Raw genomic sequence first — 21663 nt, forward strand, 5'->3', positions numbered from 1 at the left:
TCCATTGTAACCTAAAGAAGCTTGTGTCAGATATCGAACATGCTGATCGTCTGAATCTGAGTCTCATTAAAATCTTATCAGTCTTATCTAATCAAATCTTATCTTTTTCTCTCTCTCTCTCTCCCTGTAGGGGAACATAGTGCCTGGCCAGTTTAAGTTCCACGGCGTGATCACCACGTTTGAGATGATCATGGCTGACTGCCCTGAGCTGAAGAAGATTAACTGGCGCTGTGTGGTGATTGACGAGGCTCATCGGCTGAAGAACCGTAATTGTAAACTGCTGGAGGGACTCAAACTAATGAACCTGGTCTGTTTAATATCCTCTGCATTTCCTTAACCGTCAACCTTAAAAAAAAATGTTAAAAACAATTATAAATAAAATCCAGTCTGTTTTTAGAATGGTGTCCAAACCTGAAGAGCGTTTACTTTAAAAAGAGGAAATAAAGGCAGTCAGTGTTTCCCCTTATGACCTGCTTAGTGGTCAGACTGGGGCTGCATTCTGCTTCAGTGCATTTAGATGCAGCATGTACAGAAGATCCTCTCCCTCCTAGCGTACCTAAAATGTACTCAGAGTATATATAAGGAGTATATATAAAGAGTATAGGAGTGTACATATAAGGAGTGTATATATAAAGAGTAAAGGAGTATATATAAGTATACATAAAGAGTATGGGAGTGTATATATAAGGATTATTTATAAAGAGTATAGAAGTATATAAGGAGTATATTTATAAAGTATGGGAGTATATATAAAGAGTATGGGGTATATAAAAGAAATATAGAAGTATATATAAGGAGTATATATATAAATAATACAGGAGTGTAAATATAAGGAGTAAATAAAAAGAGTAAAGGAATATTTATAAGAAGTATATTTATAAGGAGTATATGAGGATAAATATGGAGTATATATAAAGCGTATGGGAGTATATATAAAAAGAGTAAAGGAGTATATACAAAGTGTATGGGAGTATATATATATATATATATAGGGAGTATATATATATAAAGAGTAAAGGAGTATATATAAGGTAGAACTATGATTAAACACCAGTATTTAGAGCTATGTGGGTGTGACCAAATACTCAAATGAGTTCACTTGATTGACATCCTCTGTCCAACATTTCCAGCGATTCTTTAGGGACTACTTTCTGTAGCCGCACTACACCCTGCAGCATGTATCCCTCCACCATTTTAATGATCTGATTTTAAAAGCAGGTTCTAGAGCCGAACTCTTCTCAGAACTCTGGTAGAACAGTGTCTCAGGCATCAGGCAGCGTTTATAGTGAGGACTGCTACTAAAACTGACTGCCTCGTTGTGTTCGCTCTCCTCAGGAACATAAAGTCCTCCTTACTGGTACGCCCCTGCAGAACTCTGTGGAGGAACTCTTCAGTCTGCTCAACTTCCTGGAGCCGATGCAGTTCCCATCAGAGAGCACGTTCCTCGAGGAGTTTGGAGATTTGAAGACCGAGGAGCAGGTGAGCGTCCTGTGCCTCTGCCCATTCTGCTCCAGTTTGACCCAAGCTGGTTGACTAGCATGACCTATGTGGTTAATCAGTATGACCAAGCTTGTTGAGCACTGAATCAGCTGGTTTACTGGCAAAGTGGGATTCGCATCAATTCCTTTTTGTATAGCAGCTGTGACAGATCTGAGCAAGTGTGTTCTTCTAAGCTGTGTGAGCGTTTAGTCTGCTCCCTTTTATATATACTTCCAGAGTGACTGATTTCAAAGTGTTCAAACTTTGAAATCAGTCACTCTGGAAGTATACATAAAAGGTATATATAAGAAATATATATAGAGTATAGGAGTATATATAAAGAGTATATATAAGGAGTATAAAGAGTATAGTAGTGTATATATAAGGAGCTTAGGGCATCATTTGGGACTAGGCTGTTAATATGGCATCCTGCTGTGCCCTTGATTGGTATTGCCGATTGGCCGATTGTACTGAAAGACAATTGGCGATCAGTTTCAGAACAAAGTCTGCTATCTCTATAAGTATAATTTTAAATGTAATTCATAAAAAATATGACTGACGCCTCATCACACTCGAGTAAGTTATAAGTGAGTTATAGTTTTATTGAGTAACTGAGTAATTCACCTTAGGGTGTGATAAGCCGTGTGTTGTGTGTTAAGGGGTTGAGAGAAGAGAAAGTGTGTGTGTGTGTGTGTGTGTGCATTTACAGAAAAGATTTGGGCGATTAATGACATTCTAGTGTTATCCTCTACACTCCATAGATATGGGCTCAAACAGTTCCCTGTCCACACATATATGGTTATTTAATATCTAAGTTTCGGCCTCCCGTCCACACGAAAACGACATTTTTGGTCACTAAAAATAAATCTTTTAAAAGTGTAAGATTTTTAAAAAGCTCTGTTTTGATTGTTGTCGTGTGGGCGGGGCAAAAATGATTCATGTTTCTGGCTGAATCTCAGATGGCAACTTGTTTCCTTTATATAGTGAACTACTTAAATCATAAACCTACAACATCTACACACAGATAGCTCTGGAGTTCAGATTTCCACACATGAATAAATGTAGATGATGTTCTATTACAGATTTTGCTCGGGAGCTGATGTTAAATGTGTGTGTCATGAAGTTTTTTTCTTCTAACACAAACACCCACAGGTTAAGAAGCTCCAGGCCATTCTGAAGCCCATGATGCTGAGGAGACTGAAGGACGATGTGGAGAAGAATCTGGCGCCCAAAGAAGAGACCATCATTGAGGTGGAGCTCACCAACATCCAGAAGAAGTACTACCGAGCCATCTTGGAGAAGAACTTTGCTTTTCTAGCTAAGGGAGCCAACCAGCACAACATGCCCAACCTCATCAACACCATGATGGAGCTGCGCAAATGCTGCAACCACCCTTACCTCATCACAGGTCAGTACATTTACACACACACACACATACACACACACACAGGCTCATTATACACACACTAAGCACTTCATTACCATCACTGTGTGGAACCTGCTGTTGTACAGAATGGTTATCTGAGCTACTGTAGCCTTTCTGTCAGCTCCAACCAGCCTGATTCTCTGTAGACCCTCTCATCAACAAGGTGTTTCAGTCTGCAGAACCGCAGAACCTCCGCTCACTGGACATGAAACTCTAGAGACTGCTGTGCTGAAAATCCTATTATCGGTTCTAGATAACCTCAAACCAGTAGAATCGCACCACGCTCAAATCACTGAAGTCACAGTTTCCTCCTTTCTGATGGATGATGTGAACATGGCCTAAAGCTGCTGGACCGTGTCTGCATGATTTAATGCATTGCACTGCTACTGATTAGATCCATTATAAGGACAAGGCAAAGACAATTAAGAGTTGAGGTCAGGATGTTGGATGATGATAACAACCACCCCACCTCATCATCCCCAACTCCCTAACTCATTCCAAAAGTACTGGATGGAGCTCCACCACCATCATTCCAGAGAACACAGTTCTTCCACTGCTCCACAGCTCCTCAATGCTGGGGGGCTTTATACCCCTCTAGCCCACGCCTGGCATTAGGCAGCATGGAGCCAATAGGTTAATGATGCTGATCTGCTCCAGAGAGTCCTATTCTATTGGTACTTCTCTACAGGGAGTAGACAAGCTGTGTGTGTGCTTTTGCACATCTCTGTCAGCAATGGGTGCAACTTAAAATAGCTGAATTCATTCATTAGAAGGGGTGTCCACAAACTTTTTGATCTATATGTAATTGAATGTATGTTAGTTTATTTGTTTGTGTTTGTATTGATTTGTATCTTCTGCTTCTCTCAGGTGCTGAGGAGAAAATCCTGGAGAGCTTCAGGAAAAATCATAATCCCGACGCCCCAGATTTCCAGCTCCAGGCTATGATCCAAGCTGCCGGGAAACTGGTGCTGATCGACAAGCTGCTGCCCAAACTGATCGCTGGGGGACACAAGGTGCTGATATTTTCCCAGATGGTTCGGTGCTTAGACATACTGGAGGACTACCTCATCCAGAGGAGGTGAGGTTCTGCTTTCTGCTGATGCATGTTTCTTTATATTTTCAAGGAACATTTCACCAAAAACACACATTTTCAGATTTTCCTGTTAGGCCAAACACAGTCGATAATTTGGCTTCTTCAGTTTGACACTGGGTCTTCAGTGCTTCAGTCCTGTTACATTAACCTTCCAGTGCAAACATAAAGAAGCCAAACAGCTGCCATTGAGGTGTCTGACCCATAATTAGAGGTGCAAGGATCAATCAGCTGTACTGTATTGGTAACGATTTTCAGACCAGTTATGCAATTGGTGATTGTCAATAATTTTCCTTATCCTGAGAGCTGGTCAGATTATATGGTCTATATTGCTGCCTCTCTGCTAGAGGCTGCAAAATACCATGAAAGTCAGTGTGGAAATCTTCTAGAATGTTTTTTTTACCGTTTCTGACTCAAACTCACGTATTTGTAAAATACAATACAACAATACATTTTGTTACTCTATCCTTCATATTGTGGGTATTGTAAATACAACACTGAGCAGCTCCACGTTTCACTACGGAGTGTTATTGGTCCTGTTAGTTCAGCTGATTTCGAATCAAATTCTCTGAACTATAGAACTTGATAGTATTTAATAGTATTTGAGTATCAGGTAAACTCTAATCTTTGCTGTATCTGATGTGTATTTAATGTGTGTAATGTGTATCATGTCTTTATGTCAGTGTATTATGATAAATTATATACCATATTTCACATTTTTACCATATGGCCTACCTCTGATGCTGATGTTCTGTGGTATTCGTGTTCTGCAGGTACACGTATGAGCGTATCGATGGGAGAGTGCGAGGAAACCTGCGTCAGGCGGCTATTGATCGGTTCTGCAAGGTGGACTCGGACCGCTTCGTCTTCCTGCTGTGCACGCGAGCCGGGGGGCTGGGCATCAACCTCACTGCTGCAGACACCTGCATCATCTTCGACTCCGACTGGAACCCACAGAACGACCTGCAGGTCACTTGCTCTGCTCTCTCCAGATTAAGGGGCCTTAATTACACTAAATGACTCAGCTTTTGTCGGCTGTAGGCCCAAAATCAGCAGGGGGTAGAGCTGCCCTTACCGCTCTTTGACAGAGAGGGAGCGAGAGAGTGAGAGATACTATATAAAAAAAGAGGGAGGAAAGGAGACTGGGCATGTGTCATGAGACTTTGCAGCAGTGTGTGACTGTTTAGAGCGTATGTAGTGCTGAGTGCTGTTACTCTGATCTTTTCCAAAGTATTCTTCTTCTTCTTATTATTAATAATATTATTACAAAATACATTACAATTTCCAAAAAGAAAAGATGCTTTGCACCATAGGTAGCTAATAAGCCACACTATATGTCCAAATGTTTGTGGACACCCCTCCTAATGAATGCATCCGGCTACTTTAGGTTGACACAGATGTGCAAATGCATTCCCATCTATATACTATACATCCATACTCAACATCTATACCCATGCCCATCTATATACTATACATCCATACTCAATATCTATACCCATTCCCATCTATATACTATACATCCATACTCAACATCTATACCCATTCCCATCTATATACTATACATCCATACTCAACATCTATACCCATTCCCATCTATATACTATACATCCATACTCAACATCTATACCCATTCCCATCTATATACTATACATCCATACTCAATATCTATACCCATTCCCATCTATATACTATACATCCATACTCAACATCTATACCCATTCCCATCTATATACTATACATCCATACTCAACATCTATACCCATGCCCATCTATATACTATACATCCATACTCAATATCTATACCCATTCCCATCTATATACTATACATCTCTAACTAAGTCTCTAACTTTGTTAAAGGTTCTTTTTGTTTTTTGTTTTTTTTGTTTTTTCTCAGGCCCAGGCCCGCTGCCACCGGATTGGCCAGAGCAAAGCTGTGAAGGTGTATCGTCTCATCACTCGCAACTCATATGAAAGGGAGATGTTTGACAAAGCCAGTCTGAAACTGGGACTGGACAAGGCTGTCCTTCAGGACATCAACCGCAAGGGCAGTCTCAACGGGGTACGTCTTCATCAACACTGAGCCAGCGTCCTCATAGACAGTCATTCCTGAGCGTCCGGCTGTACCCAGGGTCAGTCTGCGTGGACTCGTTTTACAGTATGCTCTTCTCACCGTCACAGGTCCAGCAGTTGTCTAAGATGGAAGTCGAGGATCTCCTGAGGAAGGGTGCGTACGGCGCGCTCATGGATGAGGAAGATGAAGGCTCAAAGTTCTGTGAGGAAGATATCGATCAGATTCTGCAGCGGCGCACTCAAACCATCACCATTCAGTCTGAGGGCAAGGGCTCCACGTTTGCAAAGGTAAACACAAACACCCTGAGGTGCAGCGACGTGAAGAGCACAGTTTTATCACAGATGTTTTTTTACATTATTAGAAAGTTATTACATTAATTATTTTTCATAGATCAGAGTTTAATACATTTTTACATGCAAATTTAAAAAATCCATCCCTGACTGTGATCCAAACCAAATCATGGGTCAAAAACCAGCACTGAACCGAGTGGTGAACCGAGTCGTGATCCGACTGGTCTCAGGACTAATGCAAAGCTATTTGCATGCTGGTAGGATCCGACTCCAGCAGGAGGCGCTTTTCTATCCCCTCCTGGAAGCCTCCAACACTAAGCAGTAAATTTCTGAATTCAAGTTCACGTGTTTTACGGATCACAGAAAAGGAGGTGTGTCCATCGTTACAGTGGATGGGCTTCGACACCAGATAGCTCACAGTTTCTTAATGTTATAATTCAGGGATTTATCAGTAAAACAGAATCTAACATTATGAGTATATCAGTGGTGTCACGCAAAAACCTTTTGTTATGAAGTGAATCTGGCAGTTGTTCTTTGTACTGTATCAGAATTTAGACCAATAGAAACGCTCCAAAATGACCCTGAATAAAATCTCTTACACTGATGTCCATTAAAAGTTAAGGTTTTTTTTGTAAAGCTCCTGGAGATACAAGCTTATTTGCACGACAGCAACAATGTACTAGATTTCTCCACTTGATTGACAAGTGTCCAGTGAGTCCCAGTTGAATGTCCCCAGTGTCAGTCTTGGTGATGTGCTTCTATGGTCATTCCCAGGCCAGCTTTGTGTCGTCTGGAAACCGGACGGACATCTCTCTGGACGACCCGAACTTCTGGCAGAAATGGGCAAAAATCGCAGAGCTGGAGATCGACTCGAAAGCAGAGAAGGTAAGGACAGCAGACGCCTTCCTCACGCTCTTCCTCTCTGTCTGTCTGTCTGTCTGTCGGTTTGAGTAAGACGTCTGCTGCGCCTGCTTTGGCCAAATGCCAGAGAATCAGCCAACAGACAGCACATCAGAGGGACTAGAGAGGAGGGGGTTGGGAAAGAGAGGGTAAAGAGAGAGAGAGGGAGAGAGAGGGTACAGAGAAAGAGTAGAGAGAAAGAGGGGAGAGGAGGAGAGAGAGTAGAGAGAGGGAGAGGGAGAGGGAAGAGAGAGAGAGGGGAGAGGAGGAGAGAGAGGAGAGAATGGAGAGAGAGGGGAGAGAGAGAGAGAGAGAGAGAGAGAGAGAGAGGAAGGGAGAGAGAGAGAGAGAGAGGGGAAGGGAGAGAGAGTAGAGAGAGAGAGGAGAGAGAGAGAGAGAGACAGAGAGAGAGAGAGACAGAGAGAGGGGAATCAGGGTTGATTTGAATATCTGGCTCTCGTTATGGTTGAAGCAGATGGGTGGAATTAATGGAAAAAGCAGGGTTAGCTAAACAGCCGCAGTGTGAGAGCATGTGTAGCCTGGCTCGTGCAGACCGACAGGCGCAGACATCTGCAGACAGGAAGTCTTCTTTGTTGGTAGTCTTTCTCTTCATAAGTGTGCTTCACATTTCTAAGCACTGCAGGAGTTTAGAGTTCTGTATTTTTTCAGTCAGATCTGACAACCTGCCCGTCCTCCTTCTGCTCCCCAACACTGACACCAGATCAACACGCTGCTGGTCTGATCATTTCTGTGTTGTTTTGTGAGCAAAACTAAAATCCTTTAGTTATGGTTAAAATATGCTATACACTATAACATACACTAAATAGACAAAAGTATTGGGACACCTGCTCATTGTTCACTGTTTAGATTTTGGAGGAGCATTGCTGTAAGGATTTGATTGCATTCAGTGACAAGACAGTATGTTGGATGATGGATGTTGGATGATGGATGTTGGATGATGATCACCATACCACCTCATCATCCCAAAAGTACTGGATGGAGCTCCTCCACCATCATTCCAGAGAACACAGCTCCTCCACTGCTCCACAGCTCCTCAATGCTGGGGGGCTTTATACCCCTCTAGATCACGCCTGGCATTAGGCAGCATGGTGCCATAGCTTCATGATGTTGATCTGCTCCAGAGAGTCCTATTCTATTGGCAGTACTTCTTCTCTACAGGGACTAGACAAGCTGTGTGTGTGCATTTGCACATCTGTGTCAGCAATGGGTGCAGCTTAAAATAGCTAAATGCATTAATTAGAAGGGGTGTCCACAAACATTTGGATGTTTGTGTTTTATATATATAAATATAGAGTAGATGTTGCTTTATATATTTCTATCTCTATATTTTATAATTTCTTTATATATGTTTTCTTTTTATTTTATTTGTTTTGTTCTTTAAACACTCTCTCTTTTATTTTTTCTTATTGTTTGATGTGATCTGACAGTCGTCAAAGCATTTCACTACTAGTTGAACCATGTATGTAAATGTAAATGTATGACTGTCTAAGTGACAAATAAACTTGATTGATTGATTGATTAATTGATTGCTTGATTGACGTGTCCTCTGTCGACCTGTCCTGTAGGAGAGTCTGGTGATCGATACGCCTCGTGTGAGGAAGCAAACACGTCACTACAACTCCTTTGAGGACGATGAACTGATGGAGTTCTCAGAGCTGGACAGTGATTCTGAGGAGCGTCCCTGCCGCTCTCGGCGATTCGGTGACCGCAGCAGAAGATATCTCCGAGCAGAGTGCTTCAGAGTGGAGAAGAACCTGCTCATATTTGGGTCGGTATCTCACAGATCAGTCACTTCCTTCACAAACTGGTTTTCCCAAAACCTTGTAGGACTTTTATCAGGGCGATTGGGCGATTATCAGGTGATCAGTTGCTTACATTTCAGCATGATTTCAGTAGTGCAGTGTGCAAGAGATGGCCACAAGTTGTATCATGTGAGTCTCGAGTCTTTGGGTGCTGAGTTTGAATTCGAGTCTTCAGCCAGAGGTGTCAGAGTCGAGTCTCTGGGTTGTAAGTCTGAGTGGAGGTCTGAGTCTCTGGGTTGTAAGTCTGAGTGGAGGTCTGAGTCTCTGGGTTGTAAGTCTGAGTGGAGGTCTGAGTCTCTGGGTTGTAAGTCTGAGAGGAGGTCTGAGTCTCTGGGTTGTAAGTCTGAGAGGAGGTCTGAGTCTCTGGGGTGTAAGTCTGAGTGGAGGTCTGAGTCTCTGGGGTGTAAGTCTGAGTGGAGGTCTGAGTCTCTGGGGTGTAAGTCTGAGTGGAGGTCTGAGTCTCTGGGTTGTAAGTCTGAGTGGAGGCCTGGGTCTCTGGGTTGTAAGTCTGAGTGGAGGCCTGGGTCTCTGGGTTGTAAGTCTGAGTGGAGGCCTGGGTCTCTGGGGTGTAAGTCTGAGTGGAGGTCTGAGTCTCTGGGTTGTAAGTCTGAGTGGAGGTCTGAGTCTCTGGGTTGTAAGTCTGAGTGGAGGCCTGGGTCTCTGGGGTGCGAGTCTGAGTGGAGGTCTGGGTCTCTGAGGTGTAATTCTGAGTCTCTGGGTTGTAAGTCTGAGTGGAGGTCTGAGTCTCTGGGGTGTAAGTCTGAGTGGAGGCCTGGGTCTCTGGGGTGTAAGTCTGAGTGGAGGTCTGAGTCTCTGGGTTGTAAGTCTGAGTGGAGGTCTGAGTCTCTGGGTTGTAAGTCTGAGAGGAGGTCTGAGTCTCTGGGGTGCGAGTCTGAGTGGAGGTCTGAGTCTCTGGGTTGTAATTCTGAGTGGAGGTCTGAGTCTCTGGGGTGCGAGTCTGAGTGGAGGTCTGAGTCTCTGGGGTGCGAGTCTGAGTGGAGGTCTGGGTCTCTGGGGTGCGAGTCTGAGTGGAGGCCTGGGTCTCTGAGGTGTAATTCTGAGTGGAGGTCTGAGTCTCTGGGGTGCGAGTCTGAGTGGAGGTCTGAGTCTCTGGGGTGCGAGTCTGAGTCTCTGTGGAGCTCTGGCTCTCTCCATGTCTGGATGACTTTCCTTTATTTTACCTTTCGTCTTGCCCTCACTTTTGCCTGTGGTTGGACGCTGTTGTTACATATATTTACCAAACAGTGCTTCTAATTCCTAGACTTTCAATCCATTTTGGCCAAACAGGTGCTGAGTGTTGGTCATTAATATGTATGAGCTCATTAGCATGTCAGTTTTAATTGGCTGTCACTGAGGACAGGTGTGGAAATACTGCAGTGGTAAAAGGACAGCTGTGTGCTTAGAACAACAGCCATCATTTTAGGAATAGCTGCAGTGCAGCGATACAGTCTACCACGTTACCTTCCCTCTATACCATACTGTACGCTGGTCTCATCGTATTTTTGTTCCGTCTGCACAGATGGGGGCGGTGGAAGGACATTCTGAATCACGGGCGTTTTAAGTGGCACCTCACAGAGCGAGATATGGAGGTGCTCTGCAGAGCGCTGCTCGCCTACTGTGTTCGTCATTACAAAGGAGACGACAAGATCAAGAGTTTCATCTGGGACCTAATCACTCCCACCAAGGACGGGCACAACCAGGCGCTGCAGAACCACTCCGGTAACTCTTCCTGTCTCATAAAGTTGCTTCAATGAGCACTAAAATATGCTCTAATTAATTTACATCAAAAAATAAAGACTTGATGTAAAAAAAAACACCTGCACAAATCTGTTATATATCTGCAGCCCTTCTGAATTTTAACAAAATTCACCATCCACTGAATAATTAAGCTGCCAGTGTACTTAAAACAACCAAAGGAGATATGAAATCGACCCCCCACAGAACACACTGCCATTAATATACTATCTATAGTTGTATTTCAATTAGTGCAAGATTAAAATAAGATTTGGACCTAATCAGTGAGAGTGTCTACCTGTAATTAACTCTATATAACATTAGAATAAACCCAAATAAACATAAAGTCAGTGGTCAGTGAGAGTGTCTACCTGTAATTAACTCTATATAACATTAGAACAAACCCAAATAAACATAAAGTCAGTGGTCACTGAGAATGTCAACCTGTAATTAACTCTATATAACATTAGAATAAACCCAAATAAACATAAAGTCAGTGGTCAGTGAGAGCGTCTACCTGTAATTAACTCTATATAACATTAGAATAAACCCAAATAAACATAGTCAGTGGTCAGTGAGAGTGTCTACCTGTAATTAACTCTATATAACATTAGAATAAACCCAAATAAACATAGTCAGTGGTCAGTGAGAGTGTCTACCTGTAATTAACTCTATATAACATTAGAATAAACCCAAATAAACATAAAGTCAGCGGTCAGTGAGAGTGTCTACCTGTAATTAACTCTATATAACATTAGAATAAACCCAAATAAACATAAAGTCAGTGGTCAGTGAGAGCGTCTACCTGTAATTAACTCTATATAACATTAGAATAAACCCAAATAAACATAGTCAGTGGTCAGTGAGAGTGTCTACCTGTAATTAACTCTATATAACATTAGAATAAACCCAAATAAACATAAAGTCAGCGGTCAGTGAGAGCGTCTACCTGTAATTAACTCTATATAACATTAGAATAAACCCAAATAAACATAAAGTCAGCGGTCAGTGAGAGTGTCTACCTGTAATTAACTCTATATAACATTAGAATAAACCCAAATAAACATAATCAGTGGTCAGTGAGAGTGTCTAGCTGTAATTAACTCTATATACCATTAGAATAAACCCAAATAAATATAAAGTCAGTGGTCAGTGAGAGTGTCTACCTGTAATTTGAACATCCAGGGTTTGTTTGTGTGCAGGACTGTCGGCCCCTGTGCCCCGGGGTCGTAAGGGTAAGAAGCTGAAGAACCAGTTGAGTCCTCCTGAGCTGAAGAATGCAGACTGGCTGGTACACTGTAACCCAGAGGTGGTGCTTCAGGATGACAGCTACAAGAAACACCTCAAACAGCACTGCAACAAGTAAGGGTCCAGCAGTGACCAGCAGTGACCAGCAGTGATGACACTGCCCTCTGGCGGAGCTCTCAGTAGTTTGTGGAAGCGCTCTGAGAGCTTTAGATATGTCTGTAGGAACCATTACAGGTTATGGGTTTGTATGTTTGGGCTTATTTAGGACACCTATTTTAAAGCACTAGGGGGCAGTAGAGTGCGCGCACTCTGCAGTGGGTCAGGGGTTCATGTTTTAAGGCTGCAGATGAAAATCATAACAGATCAGATTGCTAACAGTATCCCAATTACCCAGTCATATCAGAACATATCAGAACCCCAGAGTCCCAGCTCCACTTCCCAGAAAGGATCCCTGTGTAGTTCTGTAATTCCAGCCTGTAGTCCATCAGTGTCTCTGCATACTCCGTTACCCTCTTTTCACCCTGTTCCTCAACAACCAGGACTCCACAGGACAGACCACCACAGTGTTTGGGTGGTGGGTCATTCTCAGCACTGTAGTAACACTGACTCACATTGTAGTGGGGAGTGTGTTGGTGTGTGTTGTGCTGCTGGTACGAGTGGATCAGACACAGCAGCGCTGCTGGACTCTCTAGTGAGTTTCGCATGTTAAATGGTAGAGCGAGCATCACGTTCAACACTCCCTCTACCATTTAAGAAGATCTTATTACTTATTGTGTCCTGAGCTCTGGAAAAACACAATCCCTCACTGCACTGACTGCTCTGTGTGTTCATATGTGTGTGTAGGGTGCTGCTGAGGGTGCGAATGCTGTATTACCTGAAGGCCGAGGTGCTCGGTGAGGCTGCTGGTCAGGCTCTAGAAGAAATCCCAGCCAGGTACTGCTGCATGTTACCTTCTCTAATCTTAAAAGAATTCCTCATTAAAGAATAATATTAGGAGCCTGGACATTTCAGACCAGGCCCATATTAAACCTATAGTCTAAAGTCTAGTCTAAGATTTCCTTCCTGATTTTAAACTTAATTTGCCATTTATGACAAATATTCAGATTTGGAATCAGAGAACTTGGTCAGGAGCAATTTACGGCACAAAGGATCCAGTCAATCTTTAACCTTCTGATCTGCTGCCGCTCCAGCTGGTTAAAAACTGTGTATCTCAGCAGGGAGTGTGTTTCCACCTGTAAAACTGCTGTAAAGCTGCTTTTTCAACAAGCCACAGCTTCACTACTCCGTTTACACTCTTTAAAAATTGGGGTTCCTTTGTAAAATTTGTCGGGGCTAAACCCGTTTACTGTGTGCTTGATGTAACTGCTACCCTATTTTCCTCGTTTCCCTCTTGAGTTTCTAAATGATAATGGTGGTAATAATAAGGGTGTCTTTCGCAGCAAACTGGAGGTGGCGCTACCTGATATCGACTACATTGAGATCCCCACTAGTTGGTGGGATGCAGAAGCAGATAAATCTCTGCTGGTTGGAGTGCACAAACACGGTAAGAGGGGACTAAACCACTACATATGTGAAAGTTATTCTTCACAAAGATTATTTAGTGATACACGTGTGTGTGTGTGTGTGTGTGTGTGTGTGTGTGTGTGTGTGTGTTCAGGGTATGAGCGGTACAACGCCATGCGTGCAGACCCTCAGCTCTGCTTCCTTGAGAGAGTTGGCATGCCAGACGCCACTGCACTTACAGCAGAACAGGCTGGGGCTGAAGTGGTGACTGATGCACCTGACAGGTAAAATATCATCTAATCTGTATCATCACACCTCCTCCCCATACACACACACACACTCTGCACCCTGCATTTACTACTGGAACCCCTATGCACAGTCACACTTCACCCTCAAAGACACAACTACACTTCACCTGCACACTACATCTGAACTCACACCCATCCAGTGTCTTTAGTAAATAATGTAAACATTCTGTACATTTACCTGCTTTTACCAGAGCAGTACTGTAAGTAGAGAGTGTGTATAGTGTGTATGATGTGTGTGTATATGGATAGTATAAGTTAATGTAATGTGTAAATACCCAATTTTTTCTACTCACATTTACACCTGTATTAATGTGTATTAATTATTATAAATAAATTAATTAATTAAGTGACAATAAAAAAAGGATTTGATCAGCTGAGTAAACGATGGAGTGATGGAGCTCCAGAAACGGGTCAATAAGGCCACATCATTGCTGTTAAACTGTTAAAATGATGACTAATGAATATTGTAATGATGCATCATTTGCGTTATGATTCTTGGTCCTTTTAATGACCCAAACAGGCAGAGCATTGCTTAGTAATATGCATTATCTCATGTGCATGTTGATAATAATCCCTCATCTGTGAAAAGACAGCAGCACACTGAGAACATCCACTGTAACTGTATGGAAAGGACCTGCTTCACTATACGGGTCTTTAATAAGTCTTTAACAATGACTGTAGAACACATGAACTCCGTGGTTCAATTCCTTTCCCTTCTATAGAAATGAAGCCAAAACTGTCTGCCATGTGGACTAGGTTGCATCCAGAGTCCCCCCTTCTCCCAGACCAATCCTTAGTGTCTCAGACCGTCTTCATTGAGCTTCCAGCTCAGAAGCAGAACAGATTTCCCCCTGGATTCCTAATGTGTCCGGTAAGTGGACGCTCCAACAGCTCCTGGAAGTTCCTCTACAGCTCTGCTCCTTCATGTACTGAACTGCAGACAAGCGCTCTCTTCCAGCCAAGGCTGTCTGTCAATCACTGCATTCCTAAGCGTAGCCCCGCCTCCTTACGATAGAGCAGAGTAAAGGTTGGAATTACTGCTGGAATCTGGAGACACTGGAGATGGAAAGACAGTTCGGAGGAGGAAAATCAGATAGGAAATGGGCGGGAGTTTCTCATTGAAATATATGGGAATGGGTGGGGCTACACATCATACAGCAACCAGCCAGCAGAGGTGCTAGACCTGTGGTTGCTTGACTATTGAGAGACGTTGGTCTGTCCGTGTTTTCTACAGTCATTGTTGCGCACAAGACTAGCATCCAGTAAACCAGCTGAACTCAGTTCTCTGGTCTGATCTCGTTCAGTCTGACGCCGTGTTGGACATGGGGAGTTTTTTACCGTTGCAGCTGTTAATGATTTTTCCCTTCATGGAACTGAGGTCTCTTATGTAGGGAGTCGGCATGCACAGACCCTGCAGCAGTCAGGAAGGCACTAAAATAGACCCTCCTGTAAACTGCACCTGGCAAGGACTGTCGTAAACCCTAGAAGTGCTCAGGCATAAAGGAGCCAGCAGATATGCATGTGCAGTCAGCCTGGACCTTCAGTCTTGTGGATTGAATCTCGAATAAAATATCTAAAATCTCTAAAATATCGAAAATAATTAAACTAAATAATTGCCACATTTGCAAAAAAAATTATATATATATTTGTGTGTGTATATACAAATCTGAACACAGTGGTTTGTATTCAGTATTTTATACACTCACTAAATCCAGTTAACCCTTTAAAGCCAAGTGTATTATATTACATACAGAGTTAGATGAGAATTCTGCAACATCAGTGTGATTGTTAAATATTTAATAATTATTATATGATTACATTATATATAAATAATACCAATATTTTAAGTTATAAGTTACCAATAATAAAGTTTATACTCTTATATACTATATAGAGTATAAGGGGTTAAAAATACTTTGAGTTTTTTATGTTTGTTCACAAAAACATATGAGTCACTATATGTCCAAAAGTTGGACACTCCTTAAATAAATGCATTCAGCTACTTTGTTACGCCCATTGCTAACACAGATGTGCAAATGCACACACACACATGCAGCTTGTCTAGTTCCTGTAGAGAAATATTGCCAATAGAATAGGACTCTCTGGAGCAGATAAGCTTGAACCTATTGGCACCATGTCTATAGATATGTAATGGGCTGTAGCTGCTAATTTGATTTGTTCTTTTTCAGTGTGAGCAAGAGTGACGATCTGAAAGAAGACGTAGACACAAAGCCGGAGGAACTAGAGGACAAAGAAGAGAGAAAGGTGATGCTAGGGAGTCAGAAGAGTGAGAGTTTGGGGTAAAACATACTGTATGATCTTTAATCATTTAAACATTTATTATAATAGTAAACTTGCTTCTTTCACAGGAGGAGGCCAGCCCTTCCCCAGAGGAGTCAGTGAGACCTGACAGTGCTGTGGGAGGTAGGGCTATTCTGAACGGTGCTAAAAGGTTTATATTTAGATTTAGAATTAAGTTGGGGTATTTAAGTATTACTTGAAAATTAGGACCTTAGATTTAGCGAATTGTGACACTTTATTTATAAACTTATACAGATAACTGATAATGGCAACTGATTTTCATATACAGTTCAGAGGTTTAGTCCCATCACTCTACCCCCGTCTCTCAGCAGTGAGAGGGTTTTAGTGTAGAAGCTCCAGATCTCATCAGAACAGATGCAGGAGAACATAAAACCAGTAAAAAGGAGAAACAAGAGCTTCTCATTCTGAAGAAAGAAAGTAGTGAGATCTTGTCGGTGAGCTAGTCTGAAGAACAGAGCTCGGTTCCTCCAGGTTTCTCCTGGACGCCCCCCAGTCCAGCCAGCACAGCGTGGAGGATGTGTTCAACTCCATCAGCAGCAGCAGCAGCAGCAGCAGCTCACCTGATTTACCATCATTAAGCCCTGATTTACCACCAAACCAGGTGTTGATCTGAGGAGAACTCTAAATAATACTAGACTCCATGAGGAGAACTTTGGCGATGTTCTAATGATGAACACAGTGATGGAGAACCACCATCACGTTCTGTAGGAGTGTTATTATTAGTGTTTATTCCAATATCAGTGATTTACTGATGAGATACTGGGGGGCTTTATACCCCTCTAGCCCACGCCTGGCATTATTAGGCAGCATGGAGCCAATAGGTTAATGATATTGATCTGCTCCAGAGAGTCCTATTCTATTGGCAGTACATCTTCTCTACAGGTACTAGACAAGCTGTGTGTGTGCATTTGCACATCTCTGTCAGCAGTGGGTGCAACTTAAAGTAGCTGAATGCTTTCATTAGAAGAGGTGTCCACAAACTTTTGGACATGTAGAGTATGTGAACTAGAGATGCATAATGACATCTGCAAAATATAAATATCAGCTGATAATTTGATTGCAGCAGATATCGACCAGCTGATATATTGATCAGGCTGACATTTGGATCTGCTGTGGCCACTGGAGCAGTGTGTGTGTGTGTGTGTGTGTGTGTGTGTGTGTGTGTGTGTGTGTTTTGGGTTAGTAGAGTCTCTTCCAGATGGACAGGCTCAGGAGGTGGTGGAGCAGGGGCGTGCTCTGTGGCCAGCTGGTTCTGCCCTCACCGCGAGATTACGCCGACTGATCACGGCCTATCAGCGCTACACACGCCGCGAGCCGCTCCGCCACGAATTCCTGATGCACGAGGGTATTGGGCCTGTTGCCTGGCAACTGGGCGAAGACCTACGGCGCTGCACAACCGATCCCGATCCACTCTTTTTGGAGTGGCAAAGAAGGTGAGCAATGTTGGAAAGTGGCTCCAGACAGTCGTTTTGAACTGGAGAGAAAATCCTGAGCTGGGCTGGTTTATGCAGTTAGAGACGATCATCAAATAATGAACAATTACAATGTAGAAATGGATCAAATCCAAAAGTTAAGAACTGACCAGCTTACAGAGAGTTCTCTGATCATTGCATGACTGGAACAGTTCTGGGGTGGGTTTCCAAAAACGCTCGTAACTCTCAGTACTTCATAACCTTATACTTAAGAACATTCTTAAAAATACAAGCGTTTCCCGAAACCCTTCGTAACGATCCTTTAGTAATTCAAGAAGAGTTCTGATTCAGACTGTGACCCATTCATTACTCACTAAGTACTTCTTAACTTTGAAGGTCAAACAGTTCCACTTCAAAAACTACATTTCCTACAACTCACTGACGTGCTGGTTCTGTGCACGGCAGCAGCACCTTTATATTTATATATATATAAATCATGAAAAATCTCCATTTCTATTTTGTAAAAATCTATTTCTAATTTATTTGTAGAATGTGTGGATCACATCATGTGCAGCATGTCTAATACCAACAAAAATCTAATCCACTAGCTTGAATTATGAAGTTAGTATATTCCTATGACTATATAAGCTTCAGCTAATGCATGGTGGTGTAGTGGGTAGCATTAAATGTTGGGGGGGGGGGGTGCACTTGCCATGCTTCTGGACTGAAAGATTAATTGTGTGTTCATTTATAGGTTTGATATGTGATAGGTAGGAATTGCATGTGTAATGTTTTTCATGTTTCTTTATGCCAGTTATTTAAATACTACTAATAATTATAATAATAATAATAATAATAATAATGACATGTCTTTGGTATAATAATGAGAAAATGTAAAATTGGTGGTTTGTTGCTGGTAGCTTTCCTGTGCAGATTCAGAGATCCAGAGACTACCTAAACCTTTTATTTGGGAAACACTCACAAAACTGCCGTTCTTAAAGTTAAATTATTAAGTTAAAAGTTACGTCATTATTATATTATATTGCATACAGAGTTACATGAGACTTCTGCAACATCAGTGTTCAAAATATAAATATCAGCAGATAATTTGACTGCAGCAGATATCGACCAGCTGATGTATTGATCAGGCTGACAACATCAGTGTGATTACTACATTCCATTATTGCTAAAAGATTAGGTACCCCAGGTTAAACTCCATGTATAGTTGATGTTGTGAGTGTACAGCTTCCACTTGCAGGGTGTTCAAACTTTTGGATATAACTAGAACTGCTCAGATAAAGGAATACATGAATTGGCCCTGATGATGAAATGACTAGACTATTCTCAAGCAACTCATACTTTTATTTTCTGAAGAAAATCTCCTGCTGAATATTACGGCTGACTGACAGACAGTTCCTCTAGTTCATCACTTGTTCATATCTGCAGGTGGACCCGCCGTGAACAGGCTGATTTCTACCGCACGGTTTCATCGTTCGGGGTGGTGTACGACCCCGACAAGAAGACCTTCGACTGGAGCCAGTTCCGAGTCTTCGCTCGTCTGGAGAGAAAAACAGATGAAAGTTTAGAGAGATATTTTTGGAGCTTTGTCTCTATGTGTCGCACTGCCTGCAGGCTGCCACCACGGAAGGATGAAGGTAGAGATGGAAGAGTGAATAATAATAATAATAATAATAATAATAATAATAATAAAAGTAAGAATTATAAATAATGTAGAGCACTTTTAAATAGTTAAAATAAACTGAGAATGATTTTGGTCACAACGTTGCTAGGAGACCACCTGTATCAATAGATACAATGGTCTAATGGTACAACCAAGAGTTCCTAGTCAGTACCTAGATGGTTCAAATCCCACCTCTAGGGGGTGGGCTACACTAGATCACATTTTTGGCACATAAAAAGGTGCTCAGCCATAAACCAGTGCACTTCTGATATAGCAAGGGTGATCTGCACCTTCTTACTTGAACAGATGGAGGAATGGATGGATGGATGGATGGATGGGTTTGTCCACTATCACAGATGTATTCGTGTCTTTCTCCCACGTAGGTCCCGTTGACCCCAGTATATTCGTGGAACCTGTAACCGAAGAACGAGCTGCCCGTACCTTGTACCGCATCGAGCTCCTGCGAAAGGTCCGTGAGCAGGTGTTGCGTCACCCTCACCTGGGGGAGCGTCTGAAGCTTTGCCGTCCCAGCCTCTACCTGCCCGTTTGGTGGGAGTGTGGCAAGCATGACCGCGATCTTCTCATCGGAGTGGCCAAGCACGGCCTCAGCCGAACCGACTTCTACATTCTCAACGATGCAAATCTGTCATTCCTGGAGGCCCATCGCAATTACGTCCACAAAGAGAACTACGGATACCCGGTCTCGGGCTTGCCACATCAACACTGCTGCCTGTATGACTCCAGTCTGGGACACTGCCATTCCCCTCAGCCTCCGGAGTACCATCCTCCACCTTTGCATCCAACACAGACCCACCACCACATGCATGCTCATGGACATCACCAAGCCTCAGAGGCTACAGCAGTGTCGGAGCCTGGAAGCAGCTTAAGCATAAGCGCACATGCCAGGGAGGGGTTCTTGGACTGTCCCCCTTTGGACGACTCTTTGGAGCTCGGGTCTCTGCAGCATGAAGGCTTGGCCTCCGACTCGCTCCACAGCAAGTCTGGCAAGGAAGCCTTCAATGGGTTCCCGTTTAACTCTGCCTCCGCTGGGCAGAGCATGTTAAACTCCTACGGCGTGCAGGGAGAGCTCAGCGGAACACAAGGAGACATGGCCGATTCCATAGCCGGGAAGCTTCGGAGTGATGTTTTGGTGGGAGAGCAGGGTTCCTCGGAGGAGACCGGCTTAATGGCACCTTCGGTGGAGCTGAATGAGCTTCAGGCGCCTTGGGAAAGCTCAGACCACGCTGAAACCTCTGATATTTTCAACGAGGCGGATCCCATCTTGGGGACACCTGCGCTGGAAGCGGGATTCTTGGACCCTGCCCAAACTGAAGACGGGCAAGAACAGGACGACCCTCTTACAGACTGTTTGAGCATGCCCAGTTCGGATTCGCAGAGCAATCCGGTAGAACCTCTAGCACCAAGCTTCATGTTGTTCAAAGATCTTAATGTCGGAGAAACGTCCGTAGAGCAAACGGATTTATCCGAAAGCCCGCACGAATACGTTCCCCCGCAGCCGCTTGCGCTTTCAGATGTGAGCATGGACCAAGCAGAGCCCATTAGCGAGGAGCTAGAAGAAAAGCTGAACGACTCCGACATCACTCACAGCGATCCCAGTCCGGAAAATGTGGAGTATCAGTTTGAGAAAGAGGATCCTTCTCAAGGTAGTGACAGTCCTTTGCACACAGACGAGACGACAAAGGAAAGCCAGAACAGGAGAACAAGCTCAGCAGAACCTTCAATAGAAAATCATCTAGAGCCCTTGAAAGCAGAGCGAAGTGTACCATTTGAGGACTCAAGTGAGGAGCAACTGAAGGATCCTTGCGAGGTATCCTTGGAAGAACCTTGCGAAAAACTCCTAATGGAGTCAGGTAAAGTGCCCTTAGAAGAACCATACAGTACGCCCTCCAAAGATGTCCTGGAGGAATCATTTGAAGAGTCCCCCCAAGACGCTAGTGAGGAACAAATGGAGAAAGTGCCGTCTGAAGAGGCTGGCAAAGAACCATTAGATCCGGTGGTAGAGAACTGTCCAGACGACCCCAGTCTCTCAACTGAGGAGCCTTTGCCTTCGTCGTATCCCTTATCTCCCACTCTTTCCAACCCGGCACCGGAGAACCACGTATTCCCTGATCCCGAAGTGGTCCCTCACATAAAACAGGAGTTCCTACTGGGTCCGGGAGGGTGTGAGGTCAAGCCTGAGCCTGACAGCACCACGTTGACCCCTCAGCTGGACCAGACTGCTGCTCTGGAAGTGAAGGATGAGATCAAGGAAGAGGAATCAAAGAGTCCAGGTAAGGGTGATGATCAGTCTTCTTCTGCTGTTAAATATAGAACCTGTGTTTTATTGGAGATGGCGGAGGTGTTACGTGAGCTCAC

General features: G+C 43.3%; 1 protein-coding gene across 3 annotated transcripts in view; it reads left to right on the forward strand.

The window, feature by feature from the left end:
* Nucleotides 1-21663, forward strand: part of chd6 (chromodomain helicase DNA binding protein 6) — a 68835-nt gene that overhangs the window by 30629 nt on the left and 16543 nt on the right. For 2 of the 3 annotated variants that reach the window (XM_072684945.1, XM_072684946.1), the window contains exons 13-31: nucleotides 131-307; nucleotides 1336-1479; nucleotides 2632-2887; nucleotides 3773-3983; nucleotides 4769-4964; nucleotides 5890-6054; nucleotides 6174-6353; nucleotides 7131-7241; nucleotides 8843-9045; nucleotides 10599-10798; nucleotides 12016-12175; nucleotides 12905-12994; nucleotides 13501-13604; nucleotides 13719-13848; nucleotides 16062-16137; nucleotides 16242-16296; nucleotides 17378-17627; nucleotides 19053-19261; nucleotides 19671-21578. In XM_072684945.1, coding sequence (XP_072541046.1) covers nucleotides 131-307; nucleotides 1336-1479; nucleotides 2632-2887; nucleotides 3773-3983; nucleotides 4769-4964; nucleotides 5890-6054; nucleotides 6174-6353; nucleotides 7131-7241; nucleotides 8843-9045; nucleotides 10599-10798; nucleotides 12016-12175; nucleotides 12905-12994; nucleotides 13501-13604; nucleotides 13719-13848; nucleotides 16062-16137; nucleotides 16242-16296; nucleotides 17378-17627; nucleotides 19053-19261; nucleotides 19671-21578 — 4825 coding nt within the window. The remainder of the gene's footprint in view (nucleotides 1-130; nucleotides 308-1335; nucleotides 1480-2631; nucleotides 2888-3772; nucleotides 3984-4768; nucleotides 4965-5889; nucleotides 6055-6173; nucleotides 6354-7130; nucleotides 7242-8842; nucleotides 9046-10598; nucleotides 10799-12015; nucleotides 12176-12904; nucleotides 12995-13500; nucleotides 13605-13718; nucleotides 13849-16061; nucleotides 16138-16241; nucleotides 16297-17377; nucleotides 17628-19052; nucleotides 19262-19670; nucleotides 21579-21663) is intronic. The other variant, XM_072684947.1, reaches the window with a different exon arrangement.

The sequence above is a fragment of the Salminus brasiliensis genome, chromosome 7 (genome assembly GCF_030463535.1).
Source record: "Salminus brasiliensis chromosome 7, fSalBra1.hap2, whole genome shotgun sequence".
NCBI classification, from domain to species: Eukaryota; Metazoa; Chordata; class Actinopteri; order Characiformes; family Bryconidae; genus Salminus; species Salminus brasiliensis.